Genomic DNA, 14,416 nt, shown 5'->3' with positions numbered 1-14,416 from the left:
ATTGTGACATGTTTTCTGCTGATTGATTAATACAAGTGATTTCTGAATGAAAGAAAAGTCCATTTTTGGGCTTTTGAACATGATCTTAAGAATTTTAATATGTACCTGTGTTGTCCTGTCAGCTTGGCGGGTCATGAGTGGATTATATGGTGAGAAAAAACAAAAAAAGGGGGAGAGAAGGCTGACACAGGGCCTGGTCCCGGTGTTTCTCCCCTCTCTGAATGACACAGCCAACACAACAACATTTTCCTGTTCGTTTGTTTTTGTTTTTCGTTTGTTTTGTTCTGTTTTTGTTTTTTCTCTTTATGCTTAATTACAGGCTGCTTTGCGGCCCTGAAAGCCGAGGCTGACTGGACTCCTGCTCTCCCCTCTACGTGACCCTGACCAAATGCTGCAACAGCTGGACCCACAACAACGACCTGAAAATGTCAACAGTGCTGCAGGAATGTGATCTCATGCAGCAGAGACGGAGAGCACTAAACCCAAGGCCCGTTTCACTACACGGGGGAAAATTCTCAGTCAGCTTCAGCTGACAGAGCGGTGACGAGACGCCCGCCAAGCCCGAATGAAAAGTAAGGCCGAGCAAAAGAATGCTGACCTTGATAACTCTGCATTAAAACTGTGCAGGACAGTGACGGACCAACAATGATCATCGGGCAGCAAAAAGGGCGTGACCGAGACAAGAGGAGTAACTGAGGACAGAAGGCACCTCAGAATGGACAAAAAACACAGAAGAAGATGCAGGTTTCACCTGCGGTGAACATCGACACTGGAGAAAGGACTGCCCCAATTGGGGTCAGAACCAGGACGGACTGAACTTTGAGCAGCAGCAGCAGCAGCAATGGTCGCAAACGAACTGAAAAGGAGGAGGGCAGGACCCCAGGGCATGCTTCAGGCCGTGGTTTACCCAGAACACCAGAACAGGAAAGTGATGAACACACACACACACACACACACACACACACACACACACACACACACACACACACACACACACACATTGGAATGCTGATTCACTGAGAGTGATGAACACACACACACACACACACACACACACACACACACACACACACACACACATTGGAATGCTGATTCACTGAGAGTGATGCACACACACACACGCTGATGCAATGAAGAATGCTTTGCTTATGCTGATATGCAAAATGCTGCACACAAACATCCCAATACATAATTTTTATGAGGAGCCATTGATTACCATTGATTACTTAGAATGTGTTATATGTCACCTAGAGGGCATTCAGGTAGAGTTAATAAGGTTTAAAACGGTTTGGTTATGAAAACAATGTCTGTGCGTGATGTCTGTTTATGGCTCAAGGCCTTGACTGAATTCTTTGCTGTGCTTCACACAGCCCTGAGGAGGAACAGTGGCACAGAGTGAAGATGATGAATTAGTGGTGTAAGTTTTAGGAGTACGGCATTTTCTGTGATTGAGTTTTAATACAAGGAGGAACAAAAGGTGTTACGGCACCTGAGGTTCTCATTCCCACACAATATTGTCCCGGCAGGAAGCAAAACGTTCCTGTGAATTTCTGGTTGATTGTTTGGTTTTGTTTAGCGCTAGCTTGATTTTATCAGTGAGCTTTGGCTTGTGTTCTTTCTCGTAAGCGAGAGAGGGATAGTTTTATGCTTGGACATGTCTGCAACGGGCCCTAGTTTGTGTTATTGTTGTTAGTGTTTTGTTGGTTATGTCTGTTTTCGTTTTTGTTACAGTGCACTGGAGAAAAAACATCTGAGAGGTGTGATCCACCGGTGGTGATATGTTGATATTTTGTGAGTTCATGATTTAACAATCAGCTCTTTAAACAAGGCCTGAAAGATTGAAATTTAAAGCGCTATAAAATATTATTACTGTAAACAGTTGCAAAGTATTTTTCTCCATGATTGTAATTGGCTTGGGAGAAATTCACTTATAGGGGACACTGATCACATGAGAAGTCCTCAGTCTAAAAGGATTGCAGCGAGTCAATCCGGTCCAAAAAGAAAAAACAAGGAATTGTTTTCCTTTTAAAATGATGACGTCATCTTGCTGGTGATGGATGCTCGAATAGGTCGCGCGTGAGACTCGATTATCAGCAACATCTGGTATGAATGTGTGTGAATGAATGCATGTGACTGGACTGTGATGGACGGACTGAAAGTTTTGACTGACTTGACACTGAGACAATGACTGCACCAACTTTAGGATTAGTAAATGCCAACAAACAATTCACCCAGCCGGCAAGAGAAGGGTGGATGCTTCGCTTTGTTTTGTTTTGTTCTTGCAGGAGCAGGAGGATAAGAGAGACTGGAGGAGGAGACTGTAGCTTCACAGGCGAGTGTGGAACTGAGATTTAAACCGTTGGTTGTTAATTTTGAGTTACTGATGTTTGCATTAAGAAAAACTGTGCTATAGTAGCTTCGTTTTGATTAAGGTATCATGTTATATTATTGGGAATGCCAAATGATACAGTGGAAAAAACTTTTGATATCACTCATGACTGGAATATGTTACTATTGACCATAGAAGGTCACTGTAAAAAAAGTCAGTTAAAGTTTATAGAGGAAGATCGCCAAAACCTTAACAATGTTTATGAATAACAGGGGAATGGTAGACTTGCCATATTCAAAATAGAGATATGCCAATTTTGTATGAAGCACATGACTGATAACTGTTCTGTCCTGAGCTTTTGTTTTTTATAGCACCCACTTGACCACACCAACAGTTTTCACACCAAAGGAGGGGAATTGCAAATATTGGAGGGAGGAATACTAATAAAAGTGGAAGTTGAGTTTGAACATGAAACACTGGTGATATGAAAATTTCCATGAGTTTATTTGTGTGTTTAATAATTTAGCTATGGTAAGACTTAAGCTTATAATGTGTTAGACTTAGAAATGGTTCATTAATCTTTGATTTCTTCTACACACACATAGATTATGATTAGAATAAGTCCGGAATATAACATTTTGAACCAAAATTTGAATCATTAGAAGAACAATGGATAACAATATTAGATTATCAAGGCTAGGGAGAGAGGTGTTTTGGTTTTCTGTCTCTTGCAGAGAAAGGAACAGACACCAGACGGGGACACGGAGTTATGAGGACCCCTAACAGCAGAGACAGATGTAGGGACTGCCGAGACAGCAACTGGGGTCAAGTGTCATGACGTTTGGGCTCCTTGAGAAGATGGATCCCATGAACACAGCAATAACCATGAAGGGGTTGGCGGAAACCAGGAACACCAGACCAACGAGGTTCGAGAGGCTCTTGGCAAAAAGGGGGACACGGCGGTGACCACAAACCCATAGATCTTTGTTTGAAATCGGGGCAGAATAATCCCCAGAACTGTGCAATGACTAAAGGGTGGTCTAACCCCGGAGGTCGAAGGAAGAAGCTGAGAATCACCCAACTGGAAGATATTGGTAGCTGCAGCAATAAAAAATAAAGCTGTGGGAAAATTGGGGAGTGATGGGAGTGTCATCTGTAACTGATGGTATGGTTGTAAATCTAACTTTGCTTGCATCTGAACTGCGTAAACACAGAGGTCATCACACATATGGTCCACCCGTTAAAGGGGGACAGAGGGCCTCAGGACCAAGGAGACGTGGACATTGCAACATTAGAGTGCATGTTGTAAGTGATCTCTTTGAGAAAAGAGATCAAAGGGGGAATGTTGAGATTATTCTGTTATCATATGTTACCTTATATATGTAATCAAAGTAGTTGAATTATGATACTGCTGTAGATCATATTATACCCTTTAATATAGAGTGTGTGATCAGTATGTAGTTTAGTCCTCATTATACTTTTGAGTTAAAAGAACATAATCATTTTGTAGTTCATTAGATAAGTGTGCATCACTCTGTATCCTTGATCGGCTGTGAATGTCTTATACTGTTTTCTTGACATGCTTTACTGCTGAATCATCAAGAGAAGGTTGTAAGCAGGAGACTCTGTGTCTAGGGAGATAGACAACATTCCATACCCCCACCTTTGCAGGGAGCAGAGAAGACAGGGAGCCGAGGTCATAATTTAGGCGCCGTAAGAGAGAAAGAATGTGAATGTTTAGGCTTTTACGACTAGGTGGGGGCCACTAGAGAGTATAAAAAGCTGAGCAACCCGTCACCATTTTGAGACATGCTGCTGACCCTCTGCAGGCATCTCTCCCGTCCGGACGTTGTAATGCTCTTATGTGTTGAATTGTATGGAAATAAATGATTGTTGATTGAGCATTTATACACCGAGTATTGTCCTTCCTTCAGCCCAAAGATTCAAAGAATTGGGAGATTTCAACACTATAAATAAAGGAGAAAAAGTCCGTTTAGTTTCATTTCCTAGAGCTCAGAGTTACACTTCACATTCCTGCAGTCACATCAGAATCAGATCAGAATCAGAAACTTTATTGTCATTGTCATGAGAACAACGAAATGAAGAATGGTCCCCGATCATTGCATCATCCCTAGCAATATCAAAATATAAATAAAACAATAAAATTCAATAAATAAAATAGATAGAATACTTAAAATACTAATAAGATATAACAGTAAAACATTCACATACATTCCCACACACATGCTTCAGACCGTGCATAGATTAACACAAGAGTGGCGTGATGGACATTTTTTTGTAGTATTCAGATGTGTTATTGCAGTTGGATAACAGCTGTGTTTGAGTCTATTAGTCCTTGCTCTGATTGCCCTGTACCGTCTGCCTGAGGGCAACAGTTCGAACAGGGAGTGGCCAGGATGTGAGGTGTCTTTTATGATGTTTTGGGCCTTTTTAAAACAGTGGGCGTTGTGTAGAACTTCCAGTGTGGGGAGAGGGCAGCCAGTGATCTTTTGGGCGGTGTTAATGATCCCTTGGAGTGCTTTCCTCTGAGCCCCTGTGCAGCTAGTGTACCAGATGCATATGCAGTAAGTTAGAACACTCTCAATGGTGGCTCTGTAGAAGGACACCAGCAGTCTCTGTGTGATGTTATTCCTCCTGAGAAGGAAGTACAGTCTCTGTTGGGCCTTTTCCAGCAGCTCGGAGGTGTTCACACTCCAGGAAAGGTTCTCCTCTATATTGACTCCCAGGAAGCGGAAGCTTGCCACCCTTTCTACACAGTCCCCATTTATGAATAGTGGTTGGATCTCTGCCTTTTTCCTTCTGAAGTCTATTATGAGTTCTTTGGTTTTTGAAGTGTTGAGGAGGAGGTTATTGGCCTTACACCATGACGTCAGCTGCTCCACCTCGTCTCTGTACGTAGACTCGTCTCCCTTGGAAATGAGCCCCACCACTGTGGTGTCATCTGCAAATTTCACAAAGATGTTGCTGTGGTGGCGAGGAGTGCAGTCGTGTGTGTAGAGAGAGTAGAGCAGTGGACTGAGCACACAGCCCTGGGGTGAGCCAGTGCTGAGACTCAGGGCTGAGGATGTGTGATGGCCAACTCTGACTCTCTGTCTACGGCCCGAGAGGAAGCTGTTGATCCACATGCAGGTGCTGTATGGAAGCCCCAGGTCTTGTAGCTTGGCCACCAGTTTGTGTGGAAGGATGGTGTTAAAAGCTGAGCAGTAATCCACGAAGAGCATCCGCACATAGCTACCATGCTCTTCCAGGTGAGTTAATGCAGCATGGAGTGCTGTGGCTACAGCGTCTTCCGTGGACCGGTTTGCTCTGTAGGCAAACTGGTGTGGATCCAGGCTGCGGGGCAGGGCTGCTGTGATGTGTCTGCGGACCAGCTTCTCAAAGCATTTCATTACCACTGGGGTGAGTGCCACCGGTCTGTAGTCATTCAGGCCGGTGATGTGGGGCTTCTTAGGCAAGGGGACTATGGTGGAGGACTTCAGGCAGAGTGGGACAGTCGCCTGTGCGAGGGATTTGTTGAAGATCCTGGTGAAGATCCCAGCCAGCTGTCCTGCACAATCCCTCAATATTCGACCTGGCACACCATCAGGACCCGCCGCCTTCCTCGGGTTAACAGCCTGCAGCATGCGCCTCACCTCGTGCTCTTCCAGGGTGAGGGTGGTGCTGCTATGGGTGGCGTGTTGCTGCTGTGGCTCCAATACCTCCGGTACCCTGGTCTCAAAGCGGGCAAAGAAGATATTCAGCTCCTCTGCCAGCTCCAGGTCACCGTCCGCAGCTCCGAGATTGATCTTATAGTTGGTTAGGTGCTGGATGCCTTGCCACACCTGCTGGCTGGTATTACTCTTCAAATGGTCCTCGATCCTCCTCCTATAGTCCCCCTTTGCCTCTCTGATGCCTCTCTTCAGGTTGGATCGGGCTGTGGTGTAGTAATCCCTGTTGCCAGACCTGAACGCAATGTTCCTCTCCTTCAGCAGCTGCCCAAACTAAAGCTTCACTTTGGTCCAACATCTACATGTTAACATGAAACACAGACAGACTCAGAACATCTGGAACATCTGCACTTTGACCCAAACTGTTATAGCAGGATATTTTCTACATATTTCTTATGTTGGACCTGTTTGAACTGTAAACGACCTGTAATCATCTGTAAATGGTGTGAGACACACTGAGGCCACCTACAGGGCAGCTGGGGAACAGCAGGGATCTGAAATCATACGAGACGTTAGTGAGTGAGAAGAACAAACGGACTTAAGATGGGTCGAAGTGATCAAAGTTGATCTAAAACAGAAGATAAATCCACTGATTCTTTGTAAAGTTCATCTGCTGCTCACATGAATCCATGAAAGATTTATTTCACTGAATGTTTCTTCAAAGCTCATTTCAACCTGTTGAAGTCATGAATGAAAGTGCAGACTGAGAGTGGATCACATGATGTTTGAGGTGTGTCATGTGACATGTTCAGTATTGTCACACATGTCTAGATTGTCCCTGATATCATAACTGCTCAAACACTGATGATTATATTTGAAGAATTATTCCTGATGGCAGCAAAGTTTGAATGGAGCTCTCTGTCTGTGCTGATTTGTCGCCCTCTGGAGGTCAAAGCACAAACCTACAGGGCAGCTGGGGAACAGCAGGGATCTTAAATCATACGAGACGTTAGTGAGAAGTTAGAACAAACGGACTTAAGATGGCTCGAAGTGATCAAAGTTGATCTAAAACAGAAGATAAATCCAAAGCAGCATCAGATGAATGTTACCATTTCCAGTTACGGTGCCCTTCATCTAATATGGAAATGTGTTGTTTTTTTTAGCCGTGTTGTTGTTCTTCCTATTGTGTTTAGGCCAGAGATGCTCTTCAAACAGCTGACAGACATGACCACATTACAAGAACATGGTGTGAGTCTGATTTGATATTCCAGTCAACGCTGAGAGACCTTAACCAGGAAGTCAGAGGTCAGCTGATGCTGCGAGCAGGAAGTGAACCAAGGGAAAGGTCCACTCTACTCAATCTCAAAGAAAATATGCTGGTGTTTGTTGATGTTGATGGTACAATAAAAATATATAATATAATAAATAATAAAATATCATGTGATGATGAGATGTGTTGTTGGTGTTTGTATTTTCTGTAAATGTCTTTTTTAATGTAAATGCTTTGTTCCAGACGGACAGGGAATCAGTTGCTGTACGATGACATCATCTTGATGTTGACGAGGAGGGCGAGAAAAACTAGTTTTGTCCTGCAGATGGCGATCTTGCACCGTGTTCAGAGAGCCGACACTGATGGTGCTGCTCTACTCAGCTTACTTTAGCCTGGGTTGGACTCTATATGAGCAGCTTCCACTCTGGTTTCACTCTTAAACACACTTGTTTGATTTCACTTGTAAAAGTTGAAGAATAAATATTTTATTACAAAATTATTTGTTGATGCATTTTTTTAGGGTCAAATATCTTGTTTGATTTGAGGAATGAACTGTTAGGGTGGAAAAAGTGAATCAGGTTAAAATAGTGGTGCTTTATATCAGTGAAGATGTATAATGTAATTTAAAATGTTGATGATGGGTTGTAGTGGGCTTGTACTTACAAAACTGCCTCATTTTATTGGAACGATCCACAGTTGCATCCATTCACGGATGACATCTGACATCATTTGACATCTGGTCTGAACACGTTTGTACACAAGATGCCTCAGTTCTGGATGTTTCCACAGACTCCTCTGTGCACCTAAAGAAAAGGTCAAGGGTCAGCAGCACATGTAGTTGGGACAATTCTTCAGTCGCACAAACTACACAATGATTTTCCTCCAATGACGACTTTTCACTTGCAGAAATGGTCCTGTGTGATTTCCAGGCTGTGATATAAAAACTAGTTCCTAATGGCAGCGACTCACTCAGTAAACATGTGTTTCCTTCACCAACCTCACACACAGATCCAATAAGATCAGGAAGTGGGCAGTATAGTACAATATGTGTTATTCTGTGCTGCACTGCCCAAACTAAAGATCTGCTGAAGTGTTGGAAATGATCCAGATGTTTATTTTGGACGATACAGCAGAAGATCAGACATGAAAGTGGAGATAACACAGAAGACCTGCAGTAAAGGTCAGAGGTCAGACTGGGCCCTGGATTCAACAATGAGCCAATGATCATCAAGCAGTGACTAAAGCAGAGCCCTGACGTTCTGACATTCATCACACAGTCAGAACAAATGTCTGCTGATGACTTCATCTCATGAAACGACTGATAGATGTCAGTTCATTGATCAGCTGAGCTGCTGATCTTCATCGTCACAGAAACATTCAGCTTGTTTCAATCAGTAAATAACTCCCACTACTCCCAGTTTGAACTGTTCCCACTCAAAATGCTGTGAGAACAATGATCATTGTAGGACTTCACAAACATCACGTGTTGTTTTCCACATGTAAGATCAGCAAACACACAGAAACTTCCTGTTGCCACACACGGCCTCTAAAATCTCTTCCACGCTTTCTGTCTGAAGTCCACTCTCTGTGTCGGATCCACAGGAAACAACAAGATCTTATTAACATGGTTTTCAATGTGTCTCCTTCCAAAAAGTCCAACCAATGAACAAATGTGTGTATTTGTGGAGGCCGAACAAAAGCATGACACATTTCTCTGTTTCTATAAACTGGAGTCAAACACAAACATGAAGAGTTTCACTGACAGACTCCAAAATGCCCCCACAGTGGATCAAAGGGAAATCCTACAGTGTGGCCAGAGACTCTTAATGGCTCCAACATCAACACATCCACAATGTTGGATCCAGTTCTGCCTCACAGAGTTACTAAGACACACCCTCTGCCAGCATCACAACAGCTCCACCTGCTTCACCTGCCTCCTCAGCATCTGTACACCTGAAGAGAAAAGAAAGGCTCCAACAGCTCAAATCTACAAAGGATTCATGAAGTTTCATCCAACAATAACATGTTTGCCTTCCACAGTGTGCTGTTAGACACCACTGTACCTCTGCCATTTCAAAAAGAGCAGCTTGGGAACATTTTGGCTCCAAACACTTTGTGTTTAAGTTCTTTGTTTTCTTTGTGAAGCCGACAACATCTGGAGCTTTGTGACTCATAGAAACATCATTTTGTTCTTTAGATGACAGCAGATTGGGACTGAATAATCAATCACTATCAAACCAATAAAGACAAACATGCTGATTTTACAGGAACTTTGTTGGAGAAGCTGCAAAGACATGAAACTGGTGGAGATCCCAAACCAGTTGATAGTGCTGGTTATTCCAAATAAAGCTGTTTCCCTTTGAGATGAAATGACTTTGTGTCCTGATATATAATAAAGATGTTGTTGTTTTTGAGCCCCTGTATTAAAAGTAGTTTAAAGTCAGCTTGAGTTTGATGTCTTTATGTCAAAGCTGCTCATGATGTTGAGCTGCTGATGGAATAAAAACAATATAAAAGCATGTAGTCCAGACTTAAATGTAGCCTGTTGTTAGCTGAGGTCCACACACAGTGTTTGACAGTGTAAAGTGTGTGAAAGGGCTGCTGGTGGAGCTCACTAGGATGAGCAGGTGACCACGAGGTGGAGAGCAGCTGGCCTGGCTTTGACCCGGGCCACGCCCCCTTTCTCTCTGCTTTGCTGTCACTTATCTTCACTGCTCTGTCCAATAAAGCTGAAAAAGGCCCCGAATCAAAGAAATCTGCTGCAGCCTCTGAAACGTCTTCTGTTTCCTTCCCGACGGCTTTTTCACCGTCAGCCCATCAGACAGTCCAGCAGCATTTATGATGATGTCATGATGTTGAAGAGGCTGCTACGGTGGCCTCCCATGACCCCCAGCCTCATCACAGCTGAGATGCAGACATTTGAAAACATTCAGCAGACAACTGAATAACAGTCCAACACAACAGTCTGTGTGCAGACACACACTGACCTTTCATAGAGTCAAACACAGCTGGTTGAGTCATTTCTCTGTGAGTCTAAAGTGAATCTAGTATTTGAAAGTCCACTTCCTGTATTTGTTGTTGAAGACTTCTTCAGCTTCTTCTCAAGGACATCAGCTGCTTGTTTGGCAGCAGAGGCAGTTAAGAAGCTTCCTGAAAAACACTGAACAGTGAGTTCACTGTGGCATATGACAGATTCAGCTTTCTGTGTGCAAATGTGTCTGTGTCGACCTTTCAAATGCTGTTGAATCCAAAACATCAGCGGCTCCTCGGCTGCTCACTTCATGCACTTCTGTCTGTGTGACAGTCCAATGACATCACAGCTGTTTCCAGCCCCAGTGTCTCAGGACTGGACACCTTTAAACATGTCGAGGATCAAACAGCGTCCAGCTAAACACACATGAAACTATCAGAGCTGACAATCATTCCAATAACATCTAATGGTTCATGTATGTAGACACAGGACTACAAGGAAATGGCTCTCAGCATCTGGCTGTGGGAACACATGAGTCCCTGTTTGTGTTCAGATTGTGTGCATGTTTTAGACGTGTGTCACATGTAGAAACACAACAATCCCACAATGACACACAGATGTGTTTGACACAGCTGTGCAGCTGTAAGTTGTTTCTAATGATTCATTGAAGCTCTTCTAACATTCTGGAGACGATCAGTACATGAATCTGTTCAACACGACAACAATTTGACTTCAGTGTGAACGTTTGCATTAAATAACCTTCTTCATCCAGCTGACAGCATCTTCATCCTATGATGTGAACAGTTCCTCCTGTTGATGACAAACCTCTGACAGGATCTGCTTGAGGAGCTTTTTCATGTGCAGCTCTCTGAGCTCAGGGCTGAGCTGCTGTTTCATCTTTAAGAGCTGCTGCCTCCTCGCCGGACTTGTTCTCCTCTTCTTCTCCTGATGACACCATTTCTGCTTCATATTAAATTCAATAAAGATGCTGACATGTATCTGTAGCAACAACATCATTGAATCTAGAACAACTGGAGCCAAACCAGTGGCTCTGCTGGGATCACTGGTGAGCCAACACTTCCTTGTTGATGCAGATTTCAGGGCTTCCTTTTGCTCCTCCGTTATAACTGTTCTCTCTTCTCAACACATGATGACACAAAGGAATCAGCAGTGACAAAGATGATGCTGAAGAGAAGCACACACTTCACACATATAACAGAGCAGTGCAGTTACACACACCTCTGCTCGACATCAGGCCTCAAACAAAGACACAAAACACTAACTTGACTCTAAACAGAAGAAACGAGCAGCTGTTTCTGTTCTGTGCTTATTTATATTTGACACACATGCTTCTCTTTGTGCAAACACACATCGCACTATAAGGGTAACCTCGCACACAATGATTGGACAGCACAGTGATGATGCTGGGAGATCCTATACGCAGCAACACAGAAACACTGAGAACTTTAAACAATGATGGAAAGTGTTATAAATGACTTGTTAGCCTCTGATCTGTCACAAACAGCTGAAACGTGTCTCTCATGAGTCACATGAAGGTTTTTGACAGAAAGGACAAAAAGTAGCTGCAGTCAGTTTGTGTCATTTTTAGATTTATTCATCTGGGAGAAAAATCTGAGGGACATTAAAATGTGTTTTCAACAGAGACAAGAACATGAATATAACAGAACAGGTAAATGAACATGTTTCAAGTAAACAGCTGGACTGATCAGGTCCAAACACAGAGTGATAAACTTGTCAAACAGCTGTCATATCTTTATATAGAAGCTCTTTATAAATGCTGCTCACTGCAGTCTGTTTACTAATAATGTCAAAGTGTTAGAAACACAGAAACATCAGAATGGTCTTTGTTCACAGAAACCTGTCTGGGATCCTTTGTTGTTCTTTTGATGCAGAGTTACATTATAAATATAAAGAGTTATTTCAGAGTCTCATCAGTTTTCCTGCATGTCTTTATTTAACACATCAGCAGGGCTGAAGCTCTCATGTTAAACACACACTGATCTATGGACACGTTCATGTGTTTCTAACAGAACCAGGCTGTTATCAGCCTGCACTAACATTATGTCACACACACTGAATGTAACAGTGACAGTTTACATCATCACACAATCAGCTGTGATTGTTTCACTGTCATCAAACGAGTCAACAGGAAGTAGAATCAATAGAAACCAATCATTTACTGACAGCATGTCTGATGGAAATAAGTGCAGATTATGTATGAAGTCTAACTGCACACAGTAACTGTGTTACAATAAGGACTTAACAGCGCCCTCTGCTGGAGTGTTTCAGTACTGCGTTAACTAGAATACACCACCTCCTCCTCACACCACCTGCTACAGCTCTACTCTTCTATGACTACAGTCATCCACAGCACTGATGTGAGGTCACATGGTTCATATGTAAGGAGCACAGCTGACCTCAGGTCAGTTTAATGACTGTGAGCAGCAGCTGTGTTATTGTCACTGTGACAGGGAGACACTCTCAGACACAGCGCTCATGTCAGCTTGTTCTCATGCAGGAGGATCAGGAGCTCCATGTTTGTCTTTCTGTTTGAATCATGATGTGTTTGTGCCATCAGAGTCTGTCATGAGTACTCAGGGTTTCACAGCAGCTCTTCTGGATGCTGACGAGGACTCCAACCTCATGTTTCACCTCTCTGAGCTTCTGATGTCTGTGAACACTCGTGTTTCTTCTCTGGGCTCATCTGGACAAAAACACCTTTCTGTGTTTGGCTGCAGCCTCATTCTGACTGACAGGAAGTGTGTTATCCATGAGCTGCACTTCTGTGAGGAAGTTTCCTGCTGTGTTTCCTGTCTGTGGACAAACACGAGTGTTCCAGCTGAGGACTTGCTTCCTTCCACCTGTCCATACAGGACATCACGCTGTCTGCAGCTCTGTAAATGCAGCTCCAGGTCCTTCCACGTGCTGCTCTGTATTTGTGCAGTTTGTAGTGTGTCCTGGGAAACGTAGCACACATGGTGTTCTTCTGCTGTTTCCTCCTTTCACTGAGTGTGAAACACTGACGCTGTGCTGTTGTTCACAGAGGGGAGCTGATTCTAGCTGCAGCTGGACTCTGTCATCTAACTGAATGTGTTGGTGCTGATCACGGGGCTCTGAGGGGGGAGCAGCAGGAGGACTCTGGATGCTGACGTCAGTGTATCTGTGGAAGCTCCCACAGCGTGTCTGTCATTCAATATTGTGCTGTATATTGTATCTATGCAAAGATGAACAGACTGTGTGTTCACTGGTCTCTGTGCTGCAGCTCTGATGTCATCATCACTCCCTCCTCCACCCTCACTCTACACCTGAGCCACAGACCACACCCTCCACCTCAATATACACCACAGTTTTCTCTGCTGTGGAAATGAGATCAGGAGGAAATCATCATTATTATTATTTAATAAACGCTCACATTAATGTGGGCTTATTTGTTTCATATTAGAAACATTAGTTGAGTGTTTTTAGTATAAAATGGTCAAAGTCCCTCTTTTTGCTCCTCCCCTCACCTGTGGATGGGCGGTGCTGTTACCGTGGTGACAGCTTGGATGTGTTTCAGTCCTGCCTGGTTATCACTGCAGGAATCTTTCACATTTATTACAGGTAATAACTCTGATTTTTCTGTGTATTATGAACCAAATGTATCCTGATACACACAGAGATGGATGAGCAGAGGTTTTTTTTGCAATTTATGTAGTTACTATGGACTTAATGCATACATATTATTAAAATTAGGGCTATAACAGTTGTATTGATGTATAGCAACTTGAAATGCTCCCACAAATGGCTCCACAGCATGTAAAAATATAACAAAAGCTCTGGCGGACTTGGTTCTGTGGTCAGTCTTAAAGGGTGAAGTTAAACTCTGTAATCTTCACTGTGTCACAGAGTTCAGTGAGTCCCGTTATTCACAGTATCAATCAGATCATCAGAGAACAGCTGATCAGCAATCAGTGGTGCCAACAGCGCCTCCTGTGGTGAGAGGATGCAATAATGCAATGTAGCATTTTTCCACTCAACACTTGCAGTCATGGAAACTGTCTGTTGGATCAGCACAGGGACACTGAGGAACCAGACCAGAAACTAAACCCAGGATAAAGAGTTTGAGTGAATGTGGTGTTGAAGGTGTGGAGGTGGATCAGAGTGTCAGAGGAGACTCT

The 14,416-nt window shown here is 43.4% G+C and overlaps 2 protein-coding genes across 2 annotated transcripts in view; both read right to left on the bottom strand.

Annotated features, from left to right (window-relative positions):
• The window catches only part of LOC309704923 (uncharacterized protein), a 535,689-nt gene that overhangs the window by 313,953 nt on the left and 207,320 nt on the right, over window positions 1-14,416 (bottom strand). The gene's annotated exons all lie outside the window — the stretch shown is intronic.
• Window positions 12,687-14,416, bottom strand: part of LOC309705614 (stonustoxin subunit beta-like) — a gene marked incomplete at its 5' end in the record, with an annotated part of 2,373 nt that continues 643 nt past the window's right edge. The window contains one exon of the mRNA XM_082531526.1: window positions 12,687-14,416. This exon is cut by the window's right edge and continues 425 nt beyond it. Coding sequence (XP_082387652.1) covers window positions 14,306-14,416 — 111 coding nt within the window.

The sequence above is a fragment of the Aulonocara stuartgranti genome, assembly GCF_965226115.1.
Source record: "Aulonocara stuartgranti genome assembly, chromosome: 4".
Taxonomy (NCBI): Eukaryota; Metazoa; Chordata; class Actinopteri; order Cichliformes; family Cichlidae; genus Aulonocara; species Aulonocara stuartgranti.
The sequence above is the reverse complement of the archived record's forward strand: the minus strand, read 5'-3'. Positions and strand labels throughout refer to the sequence as shown.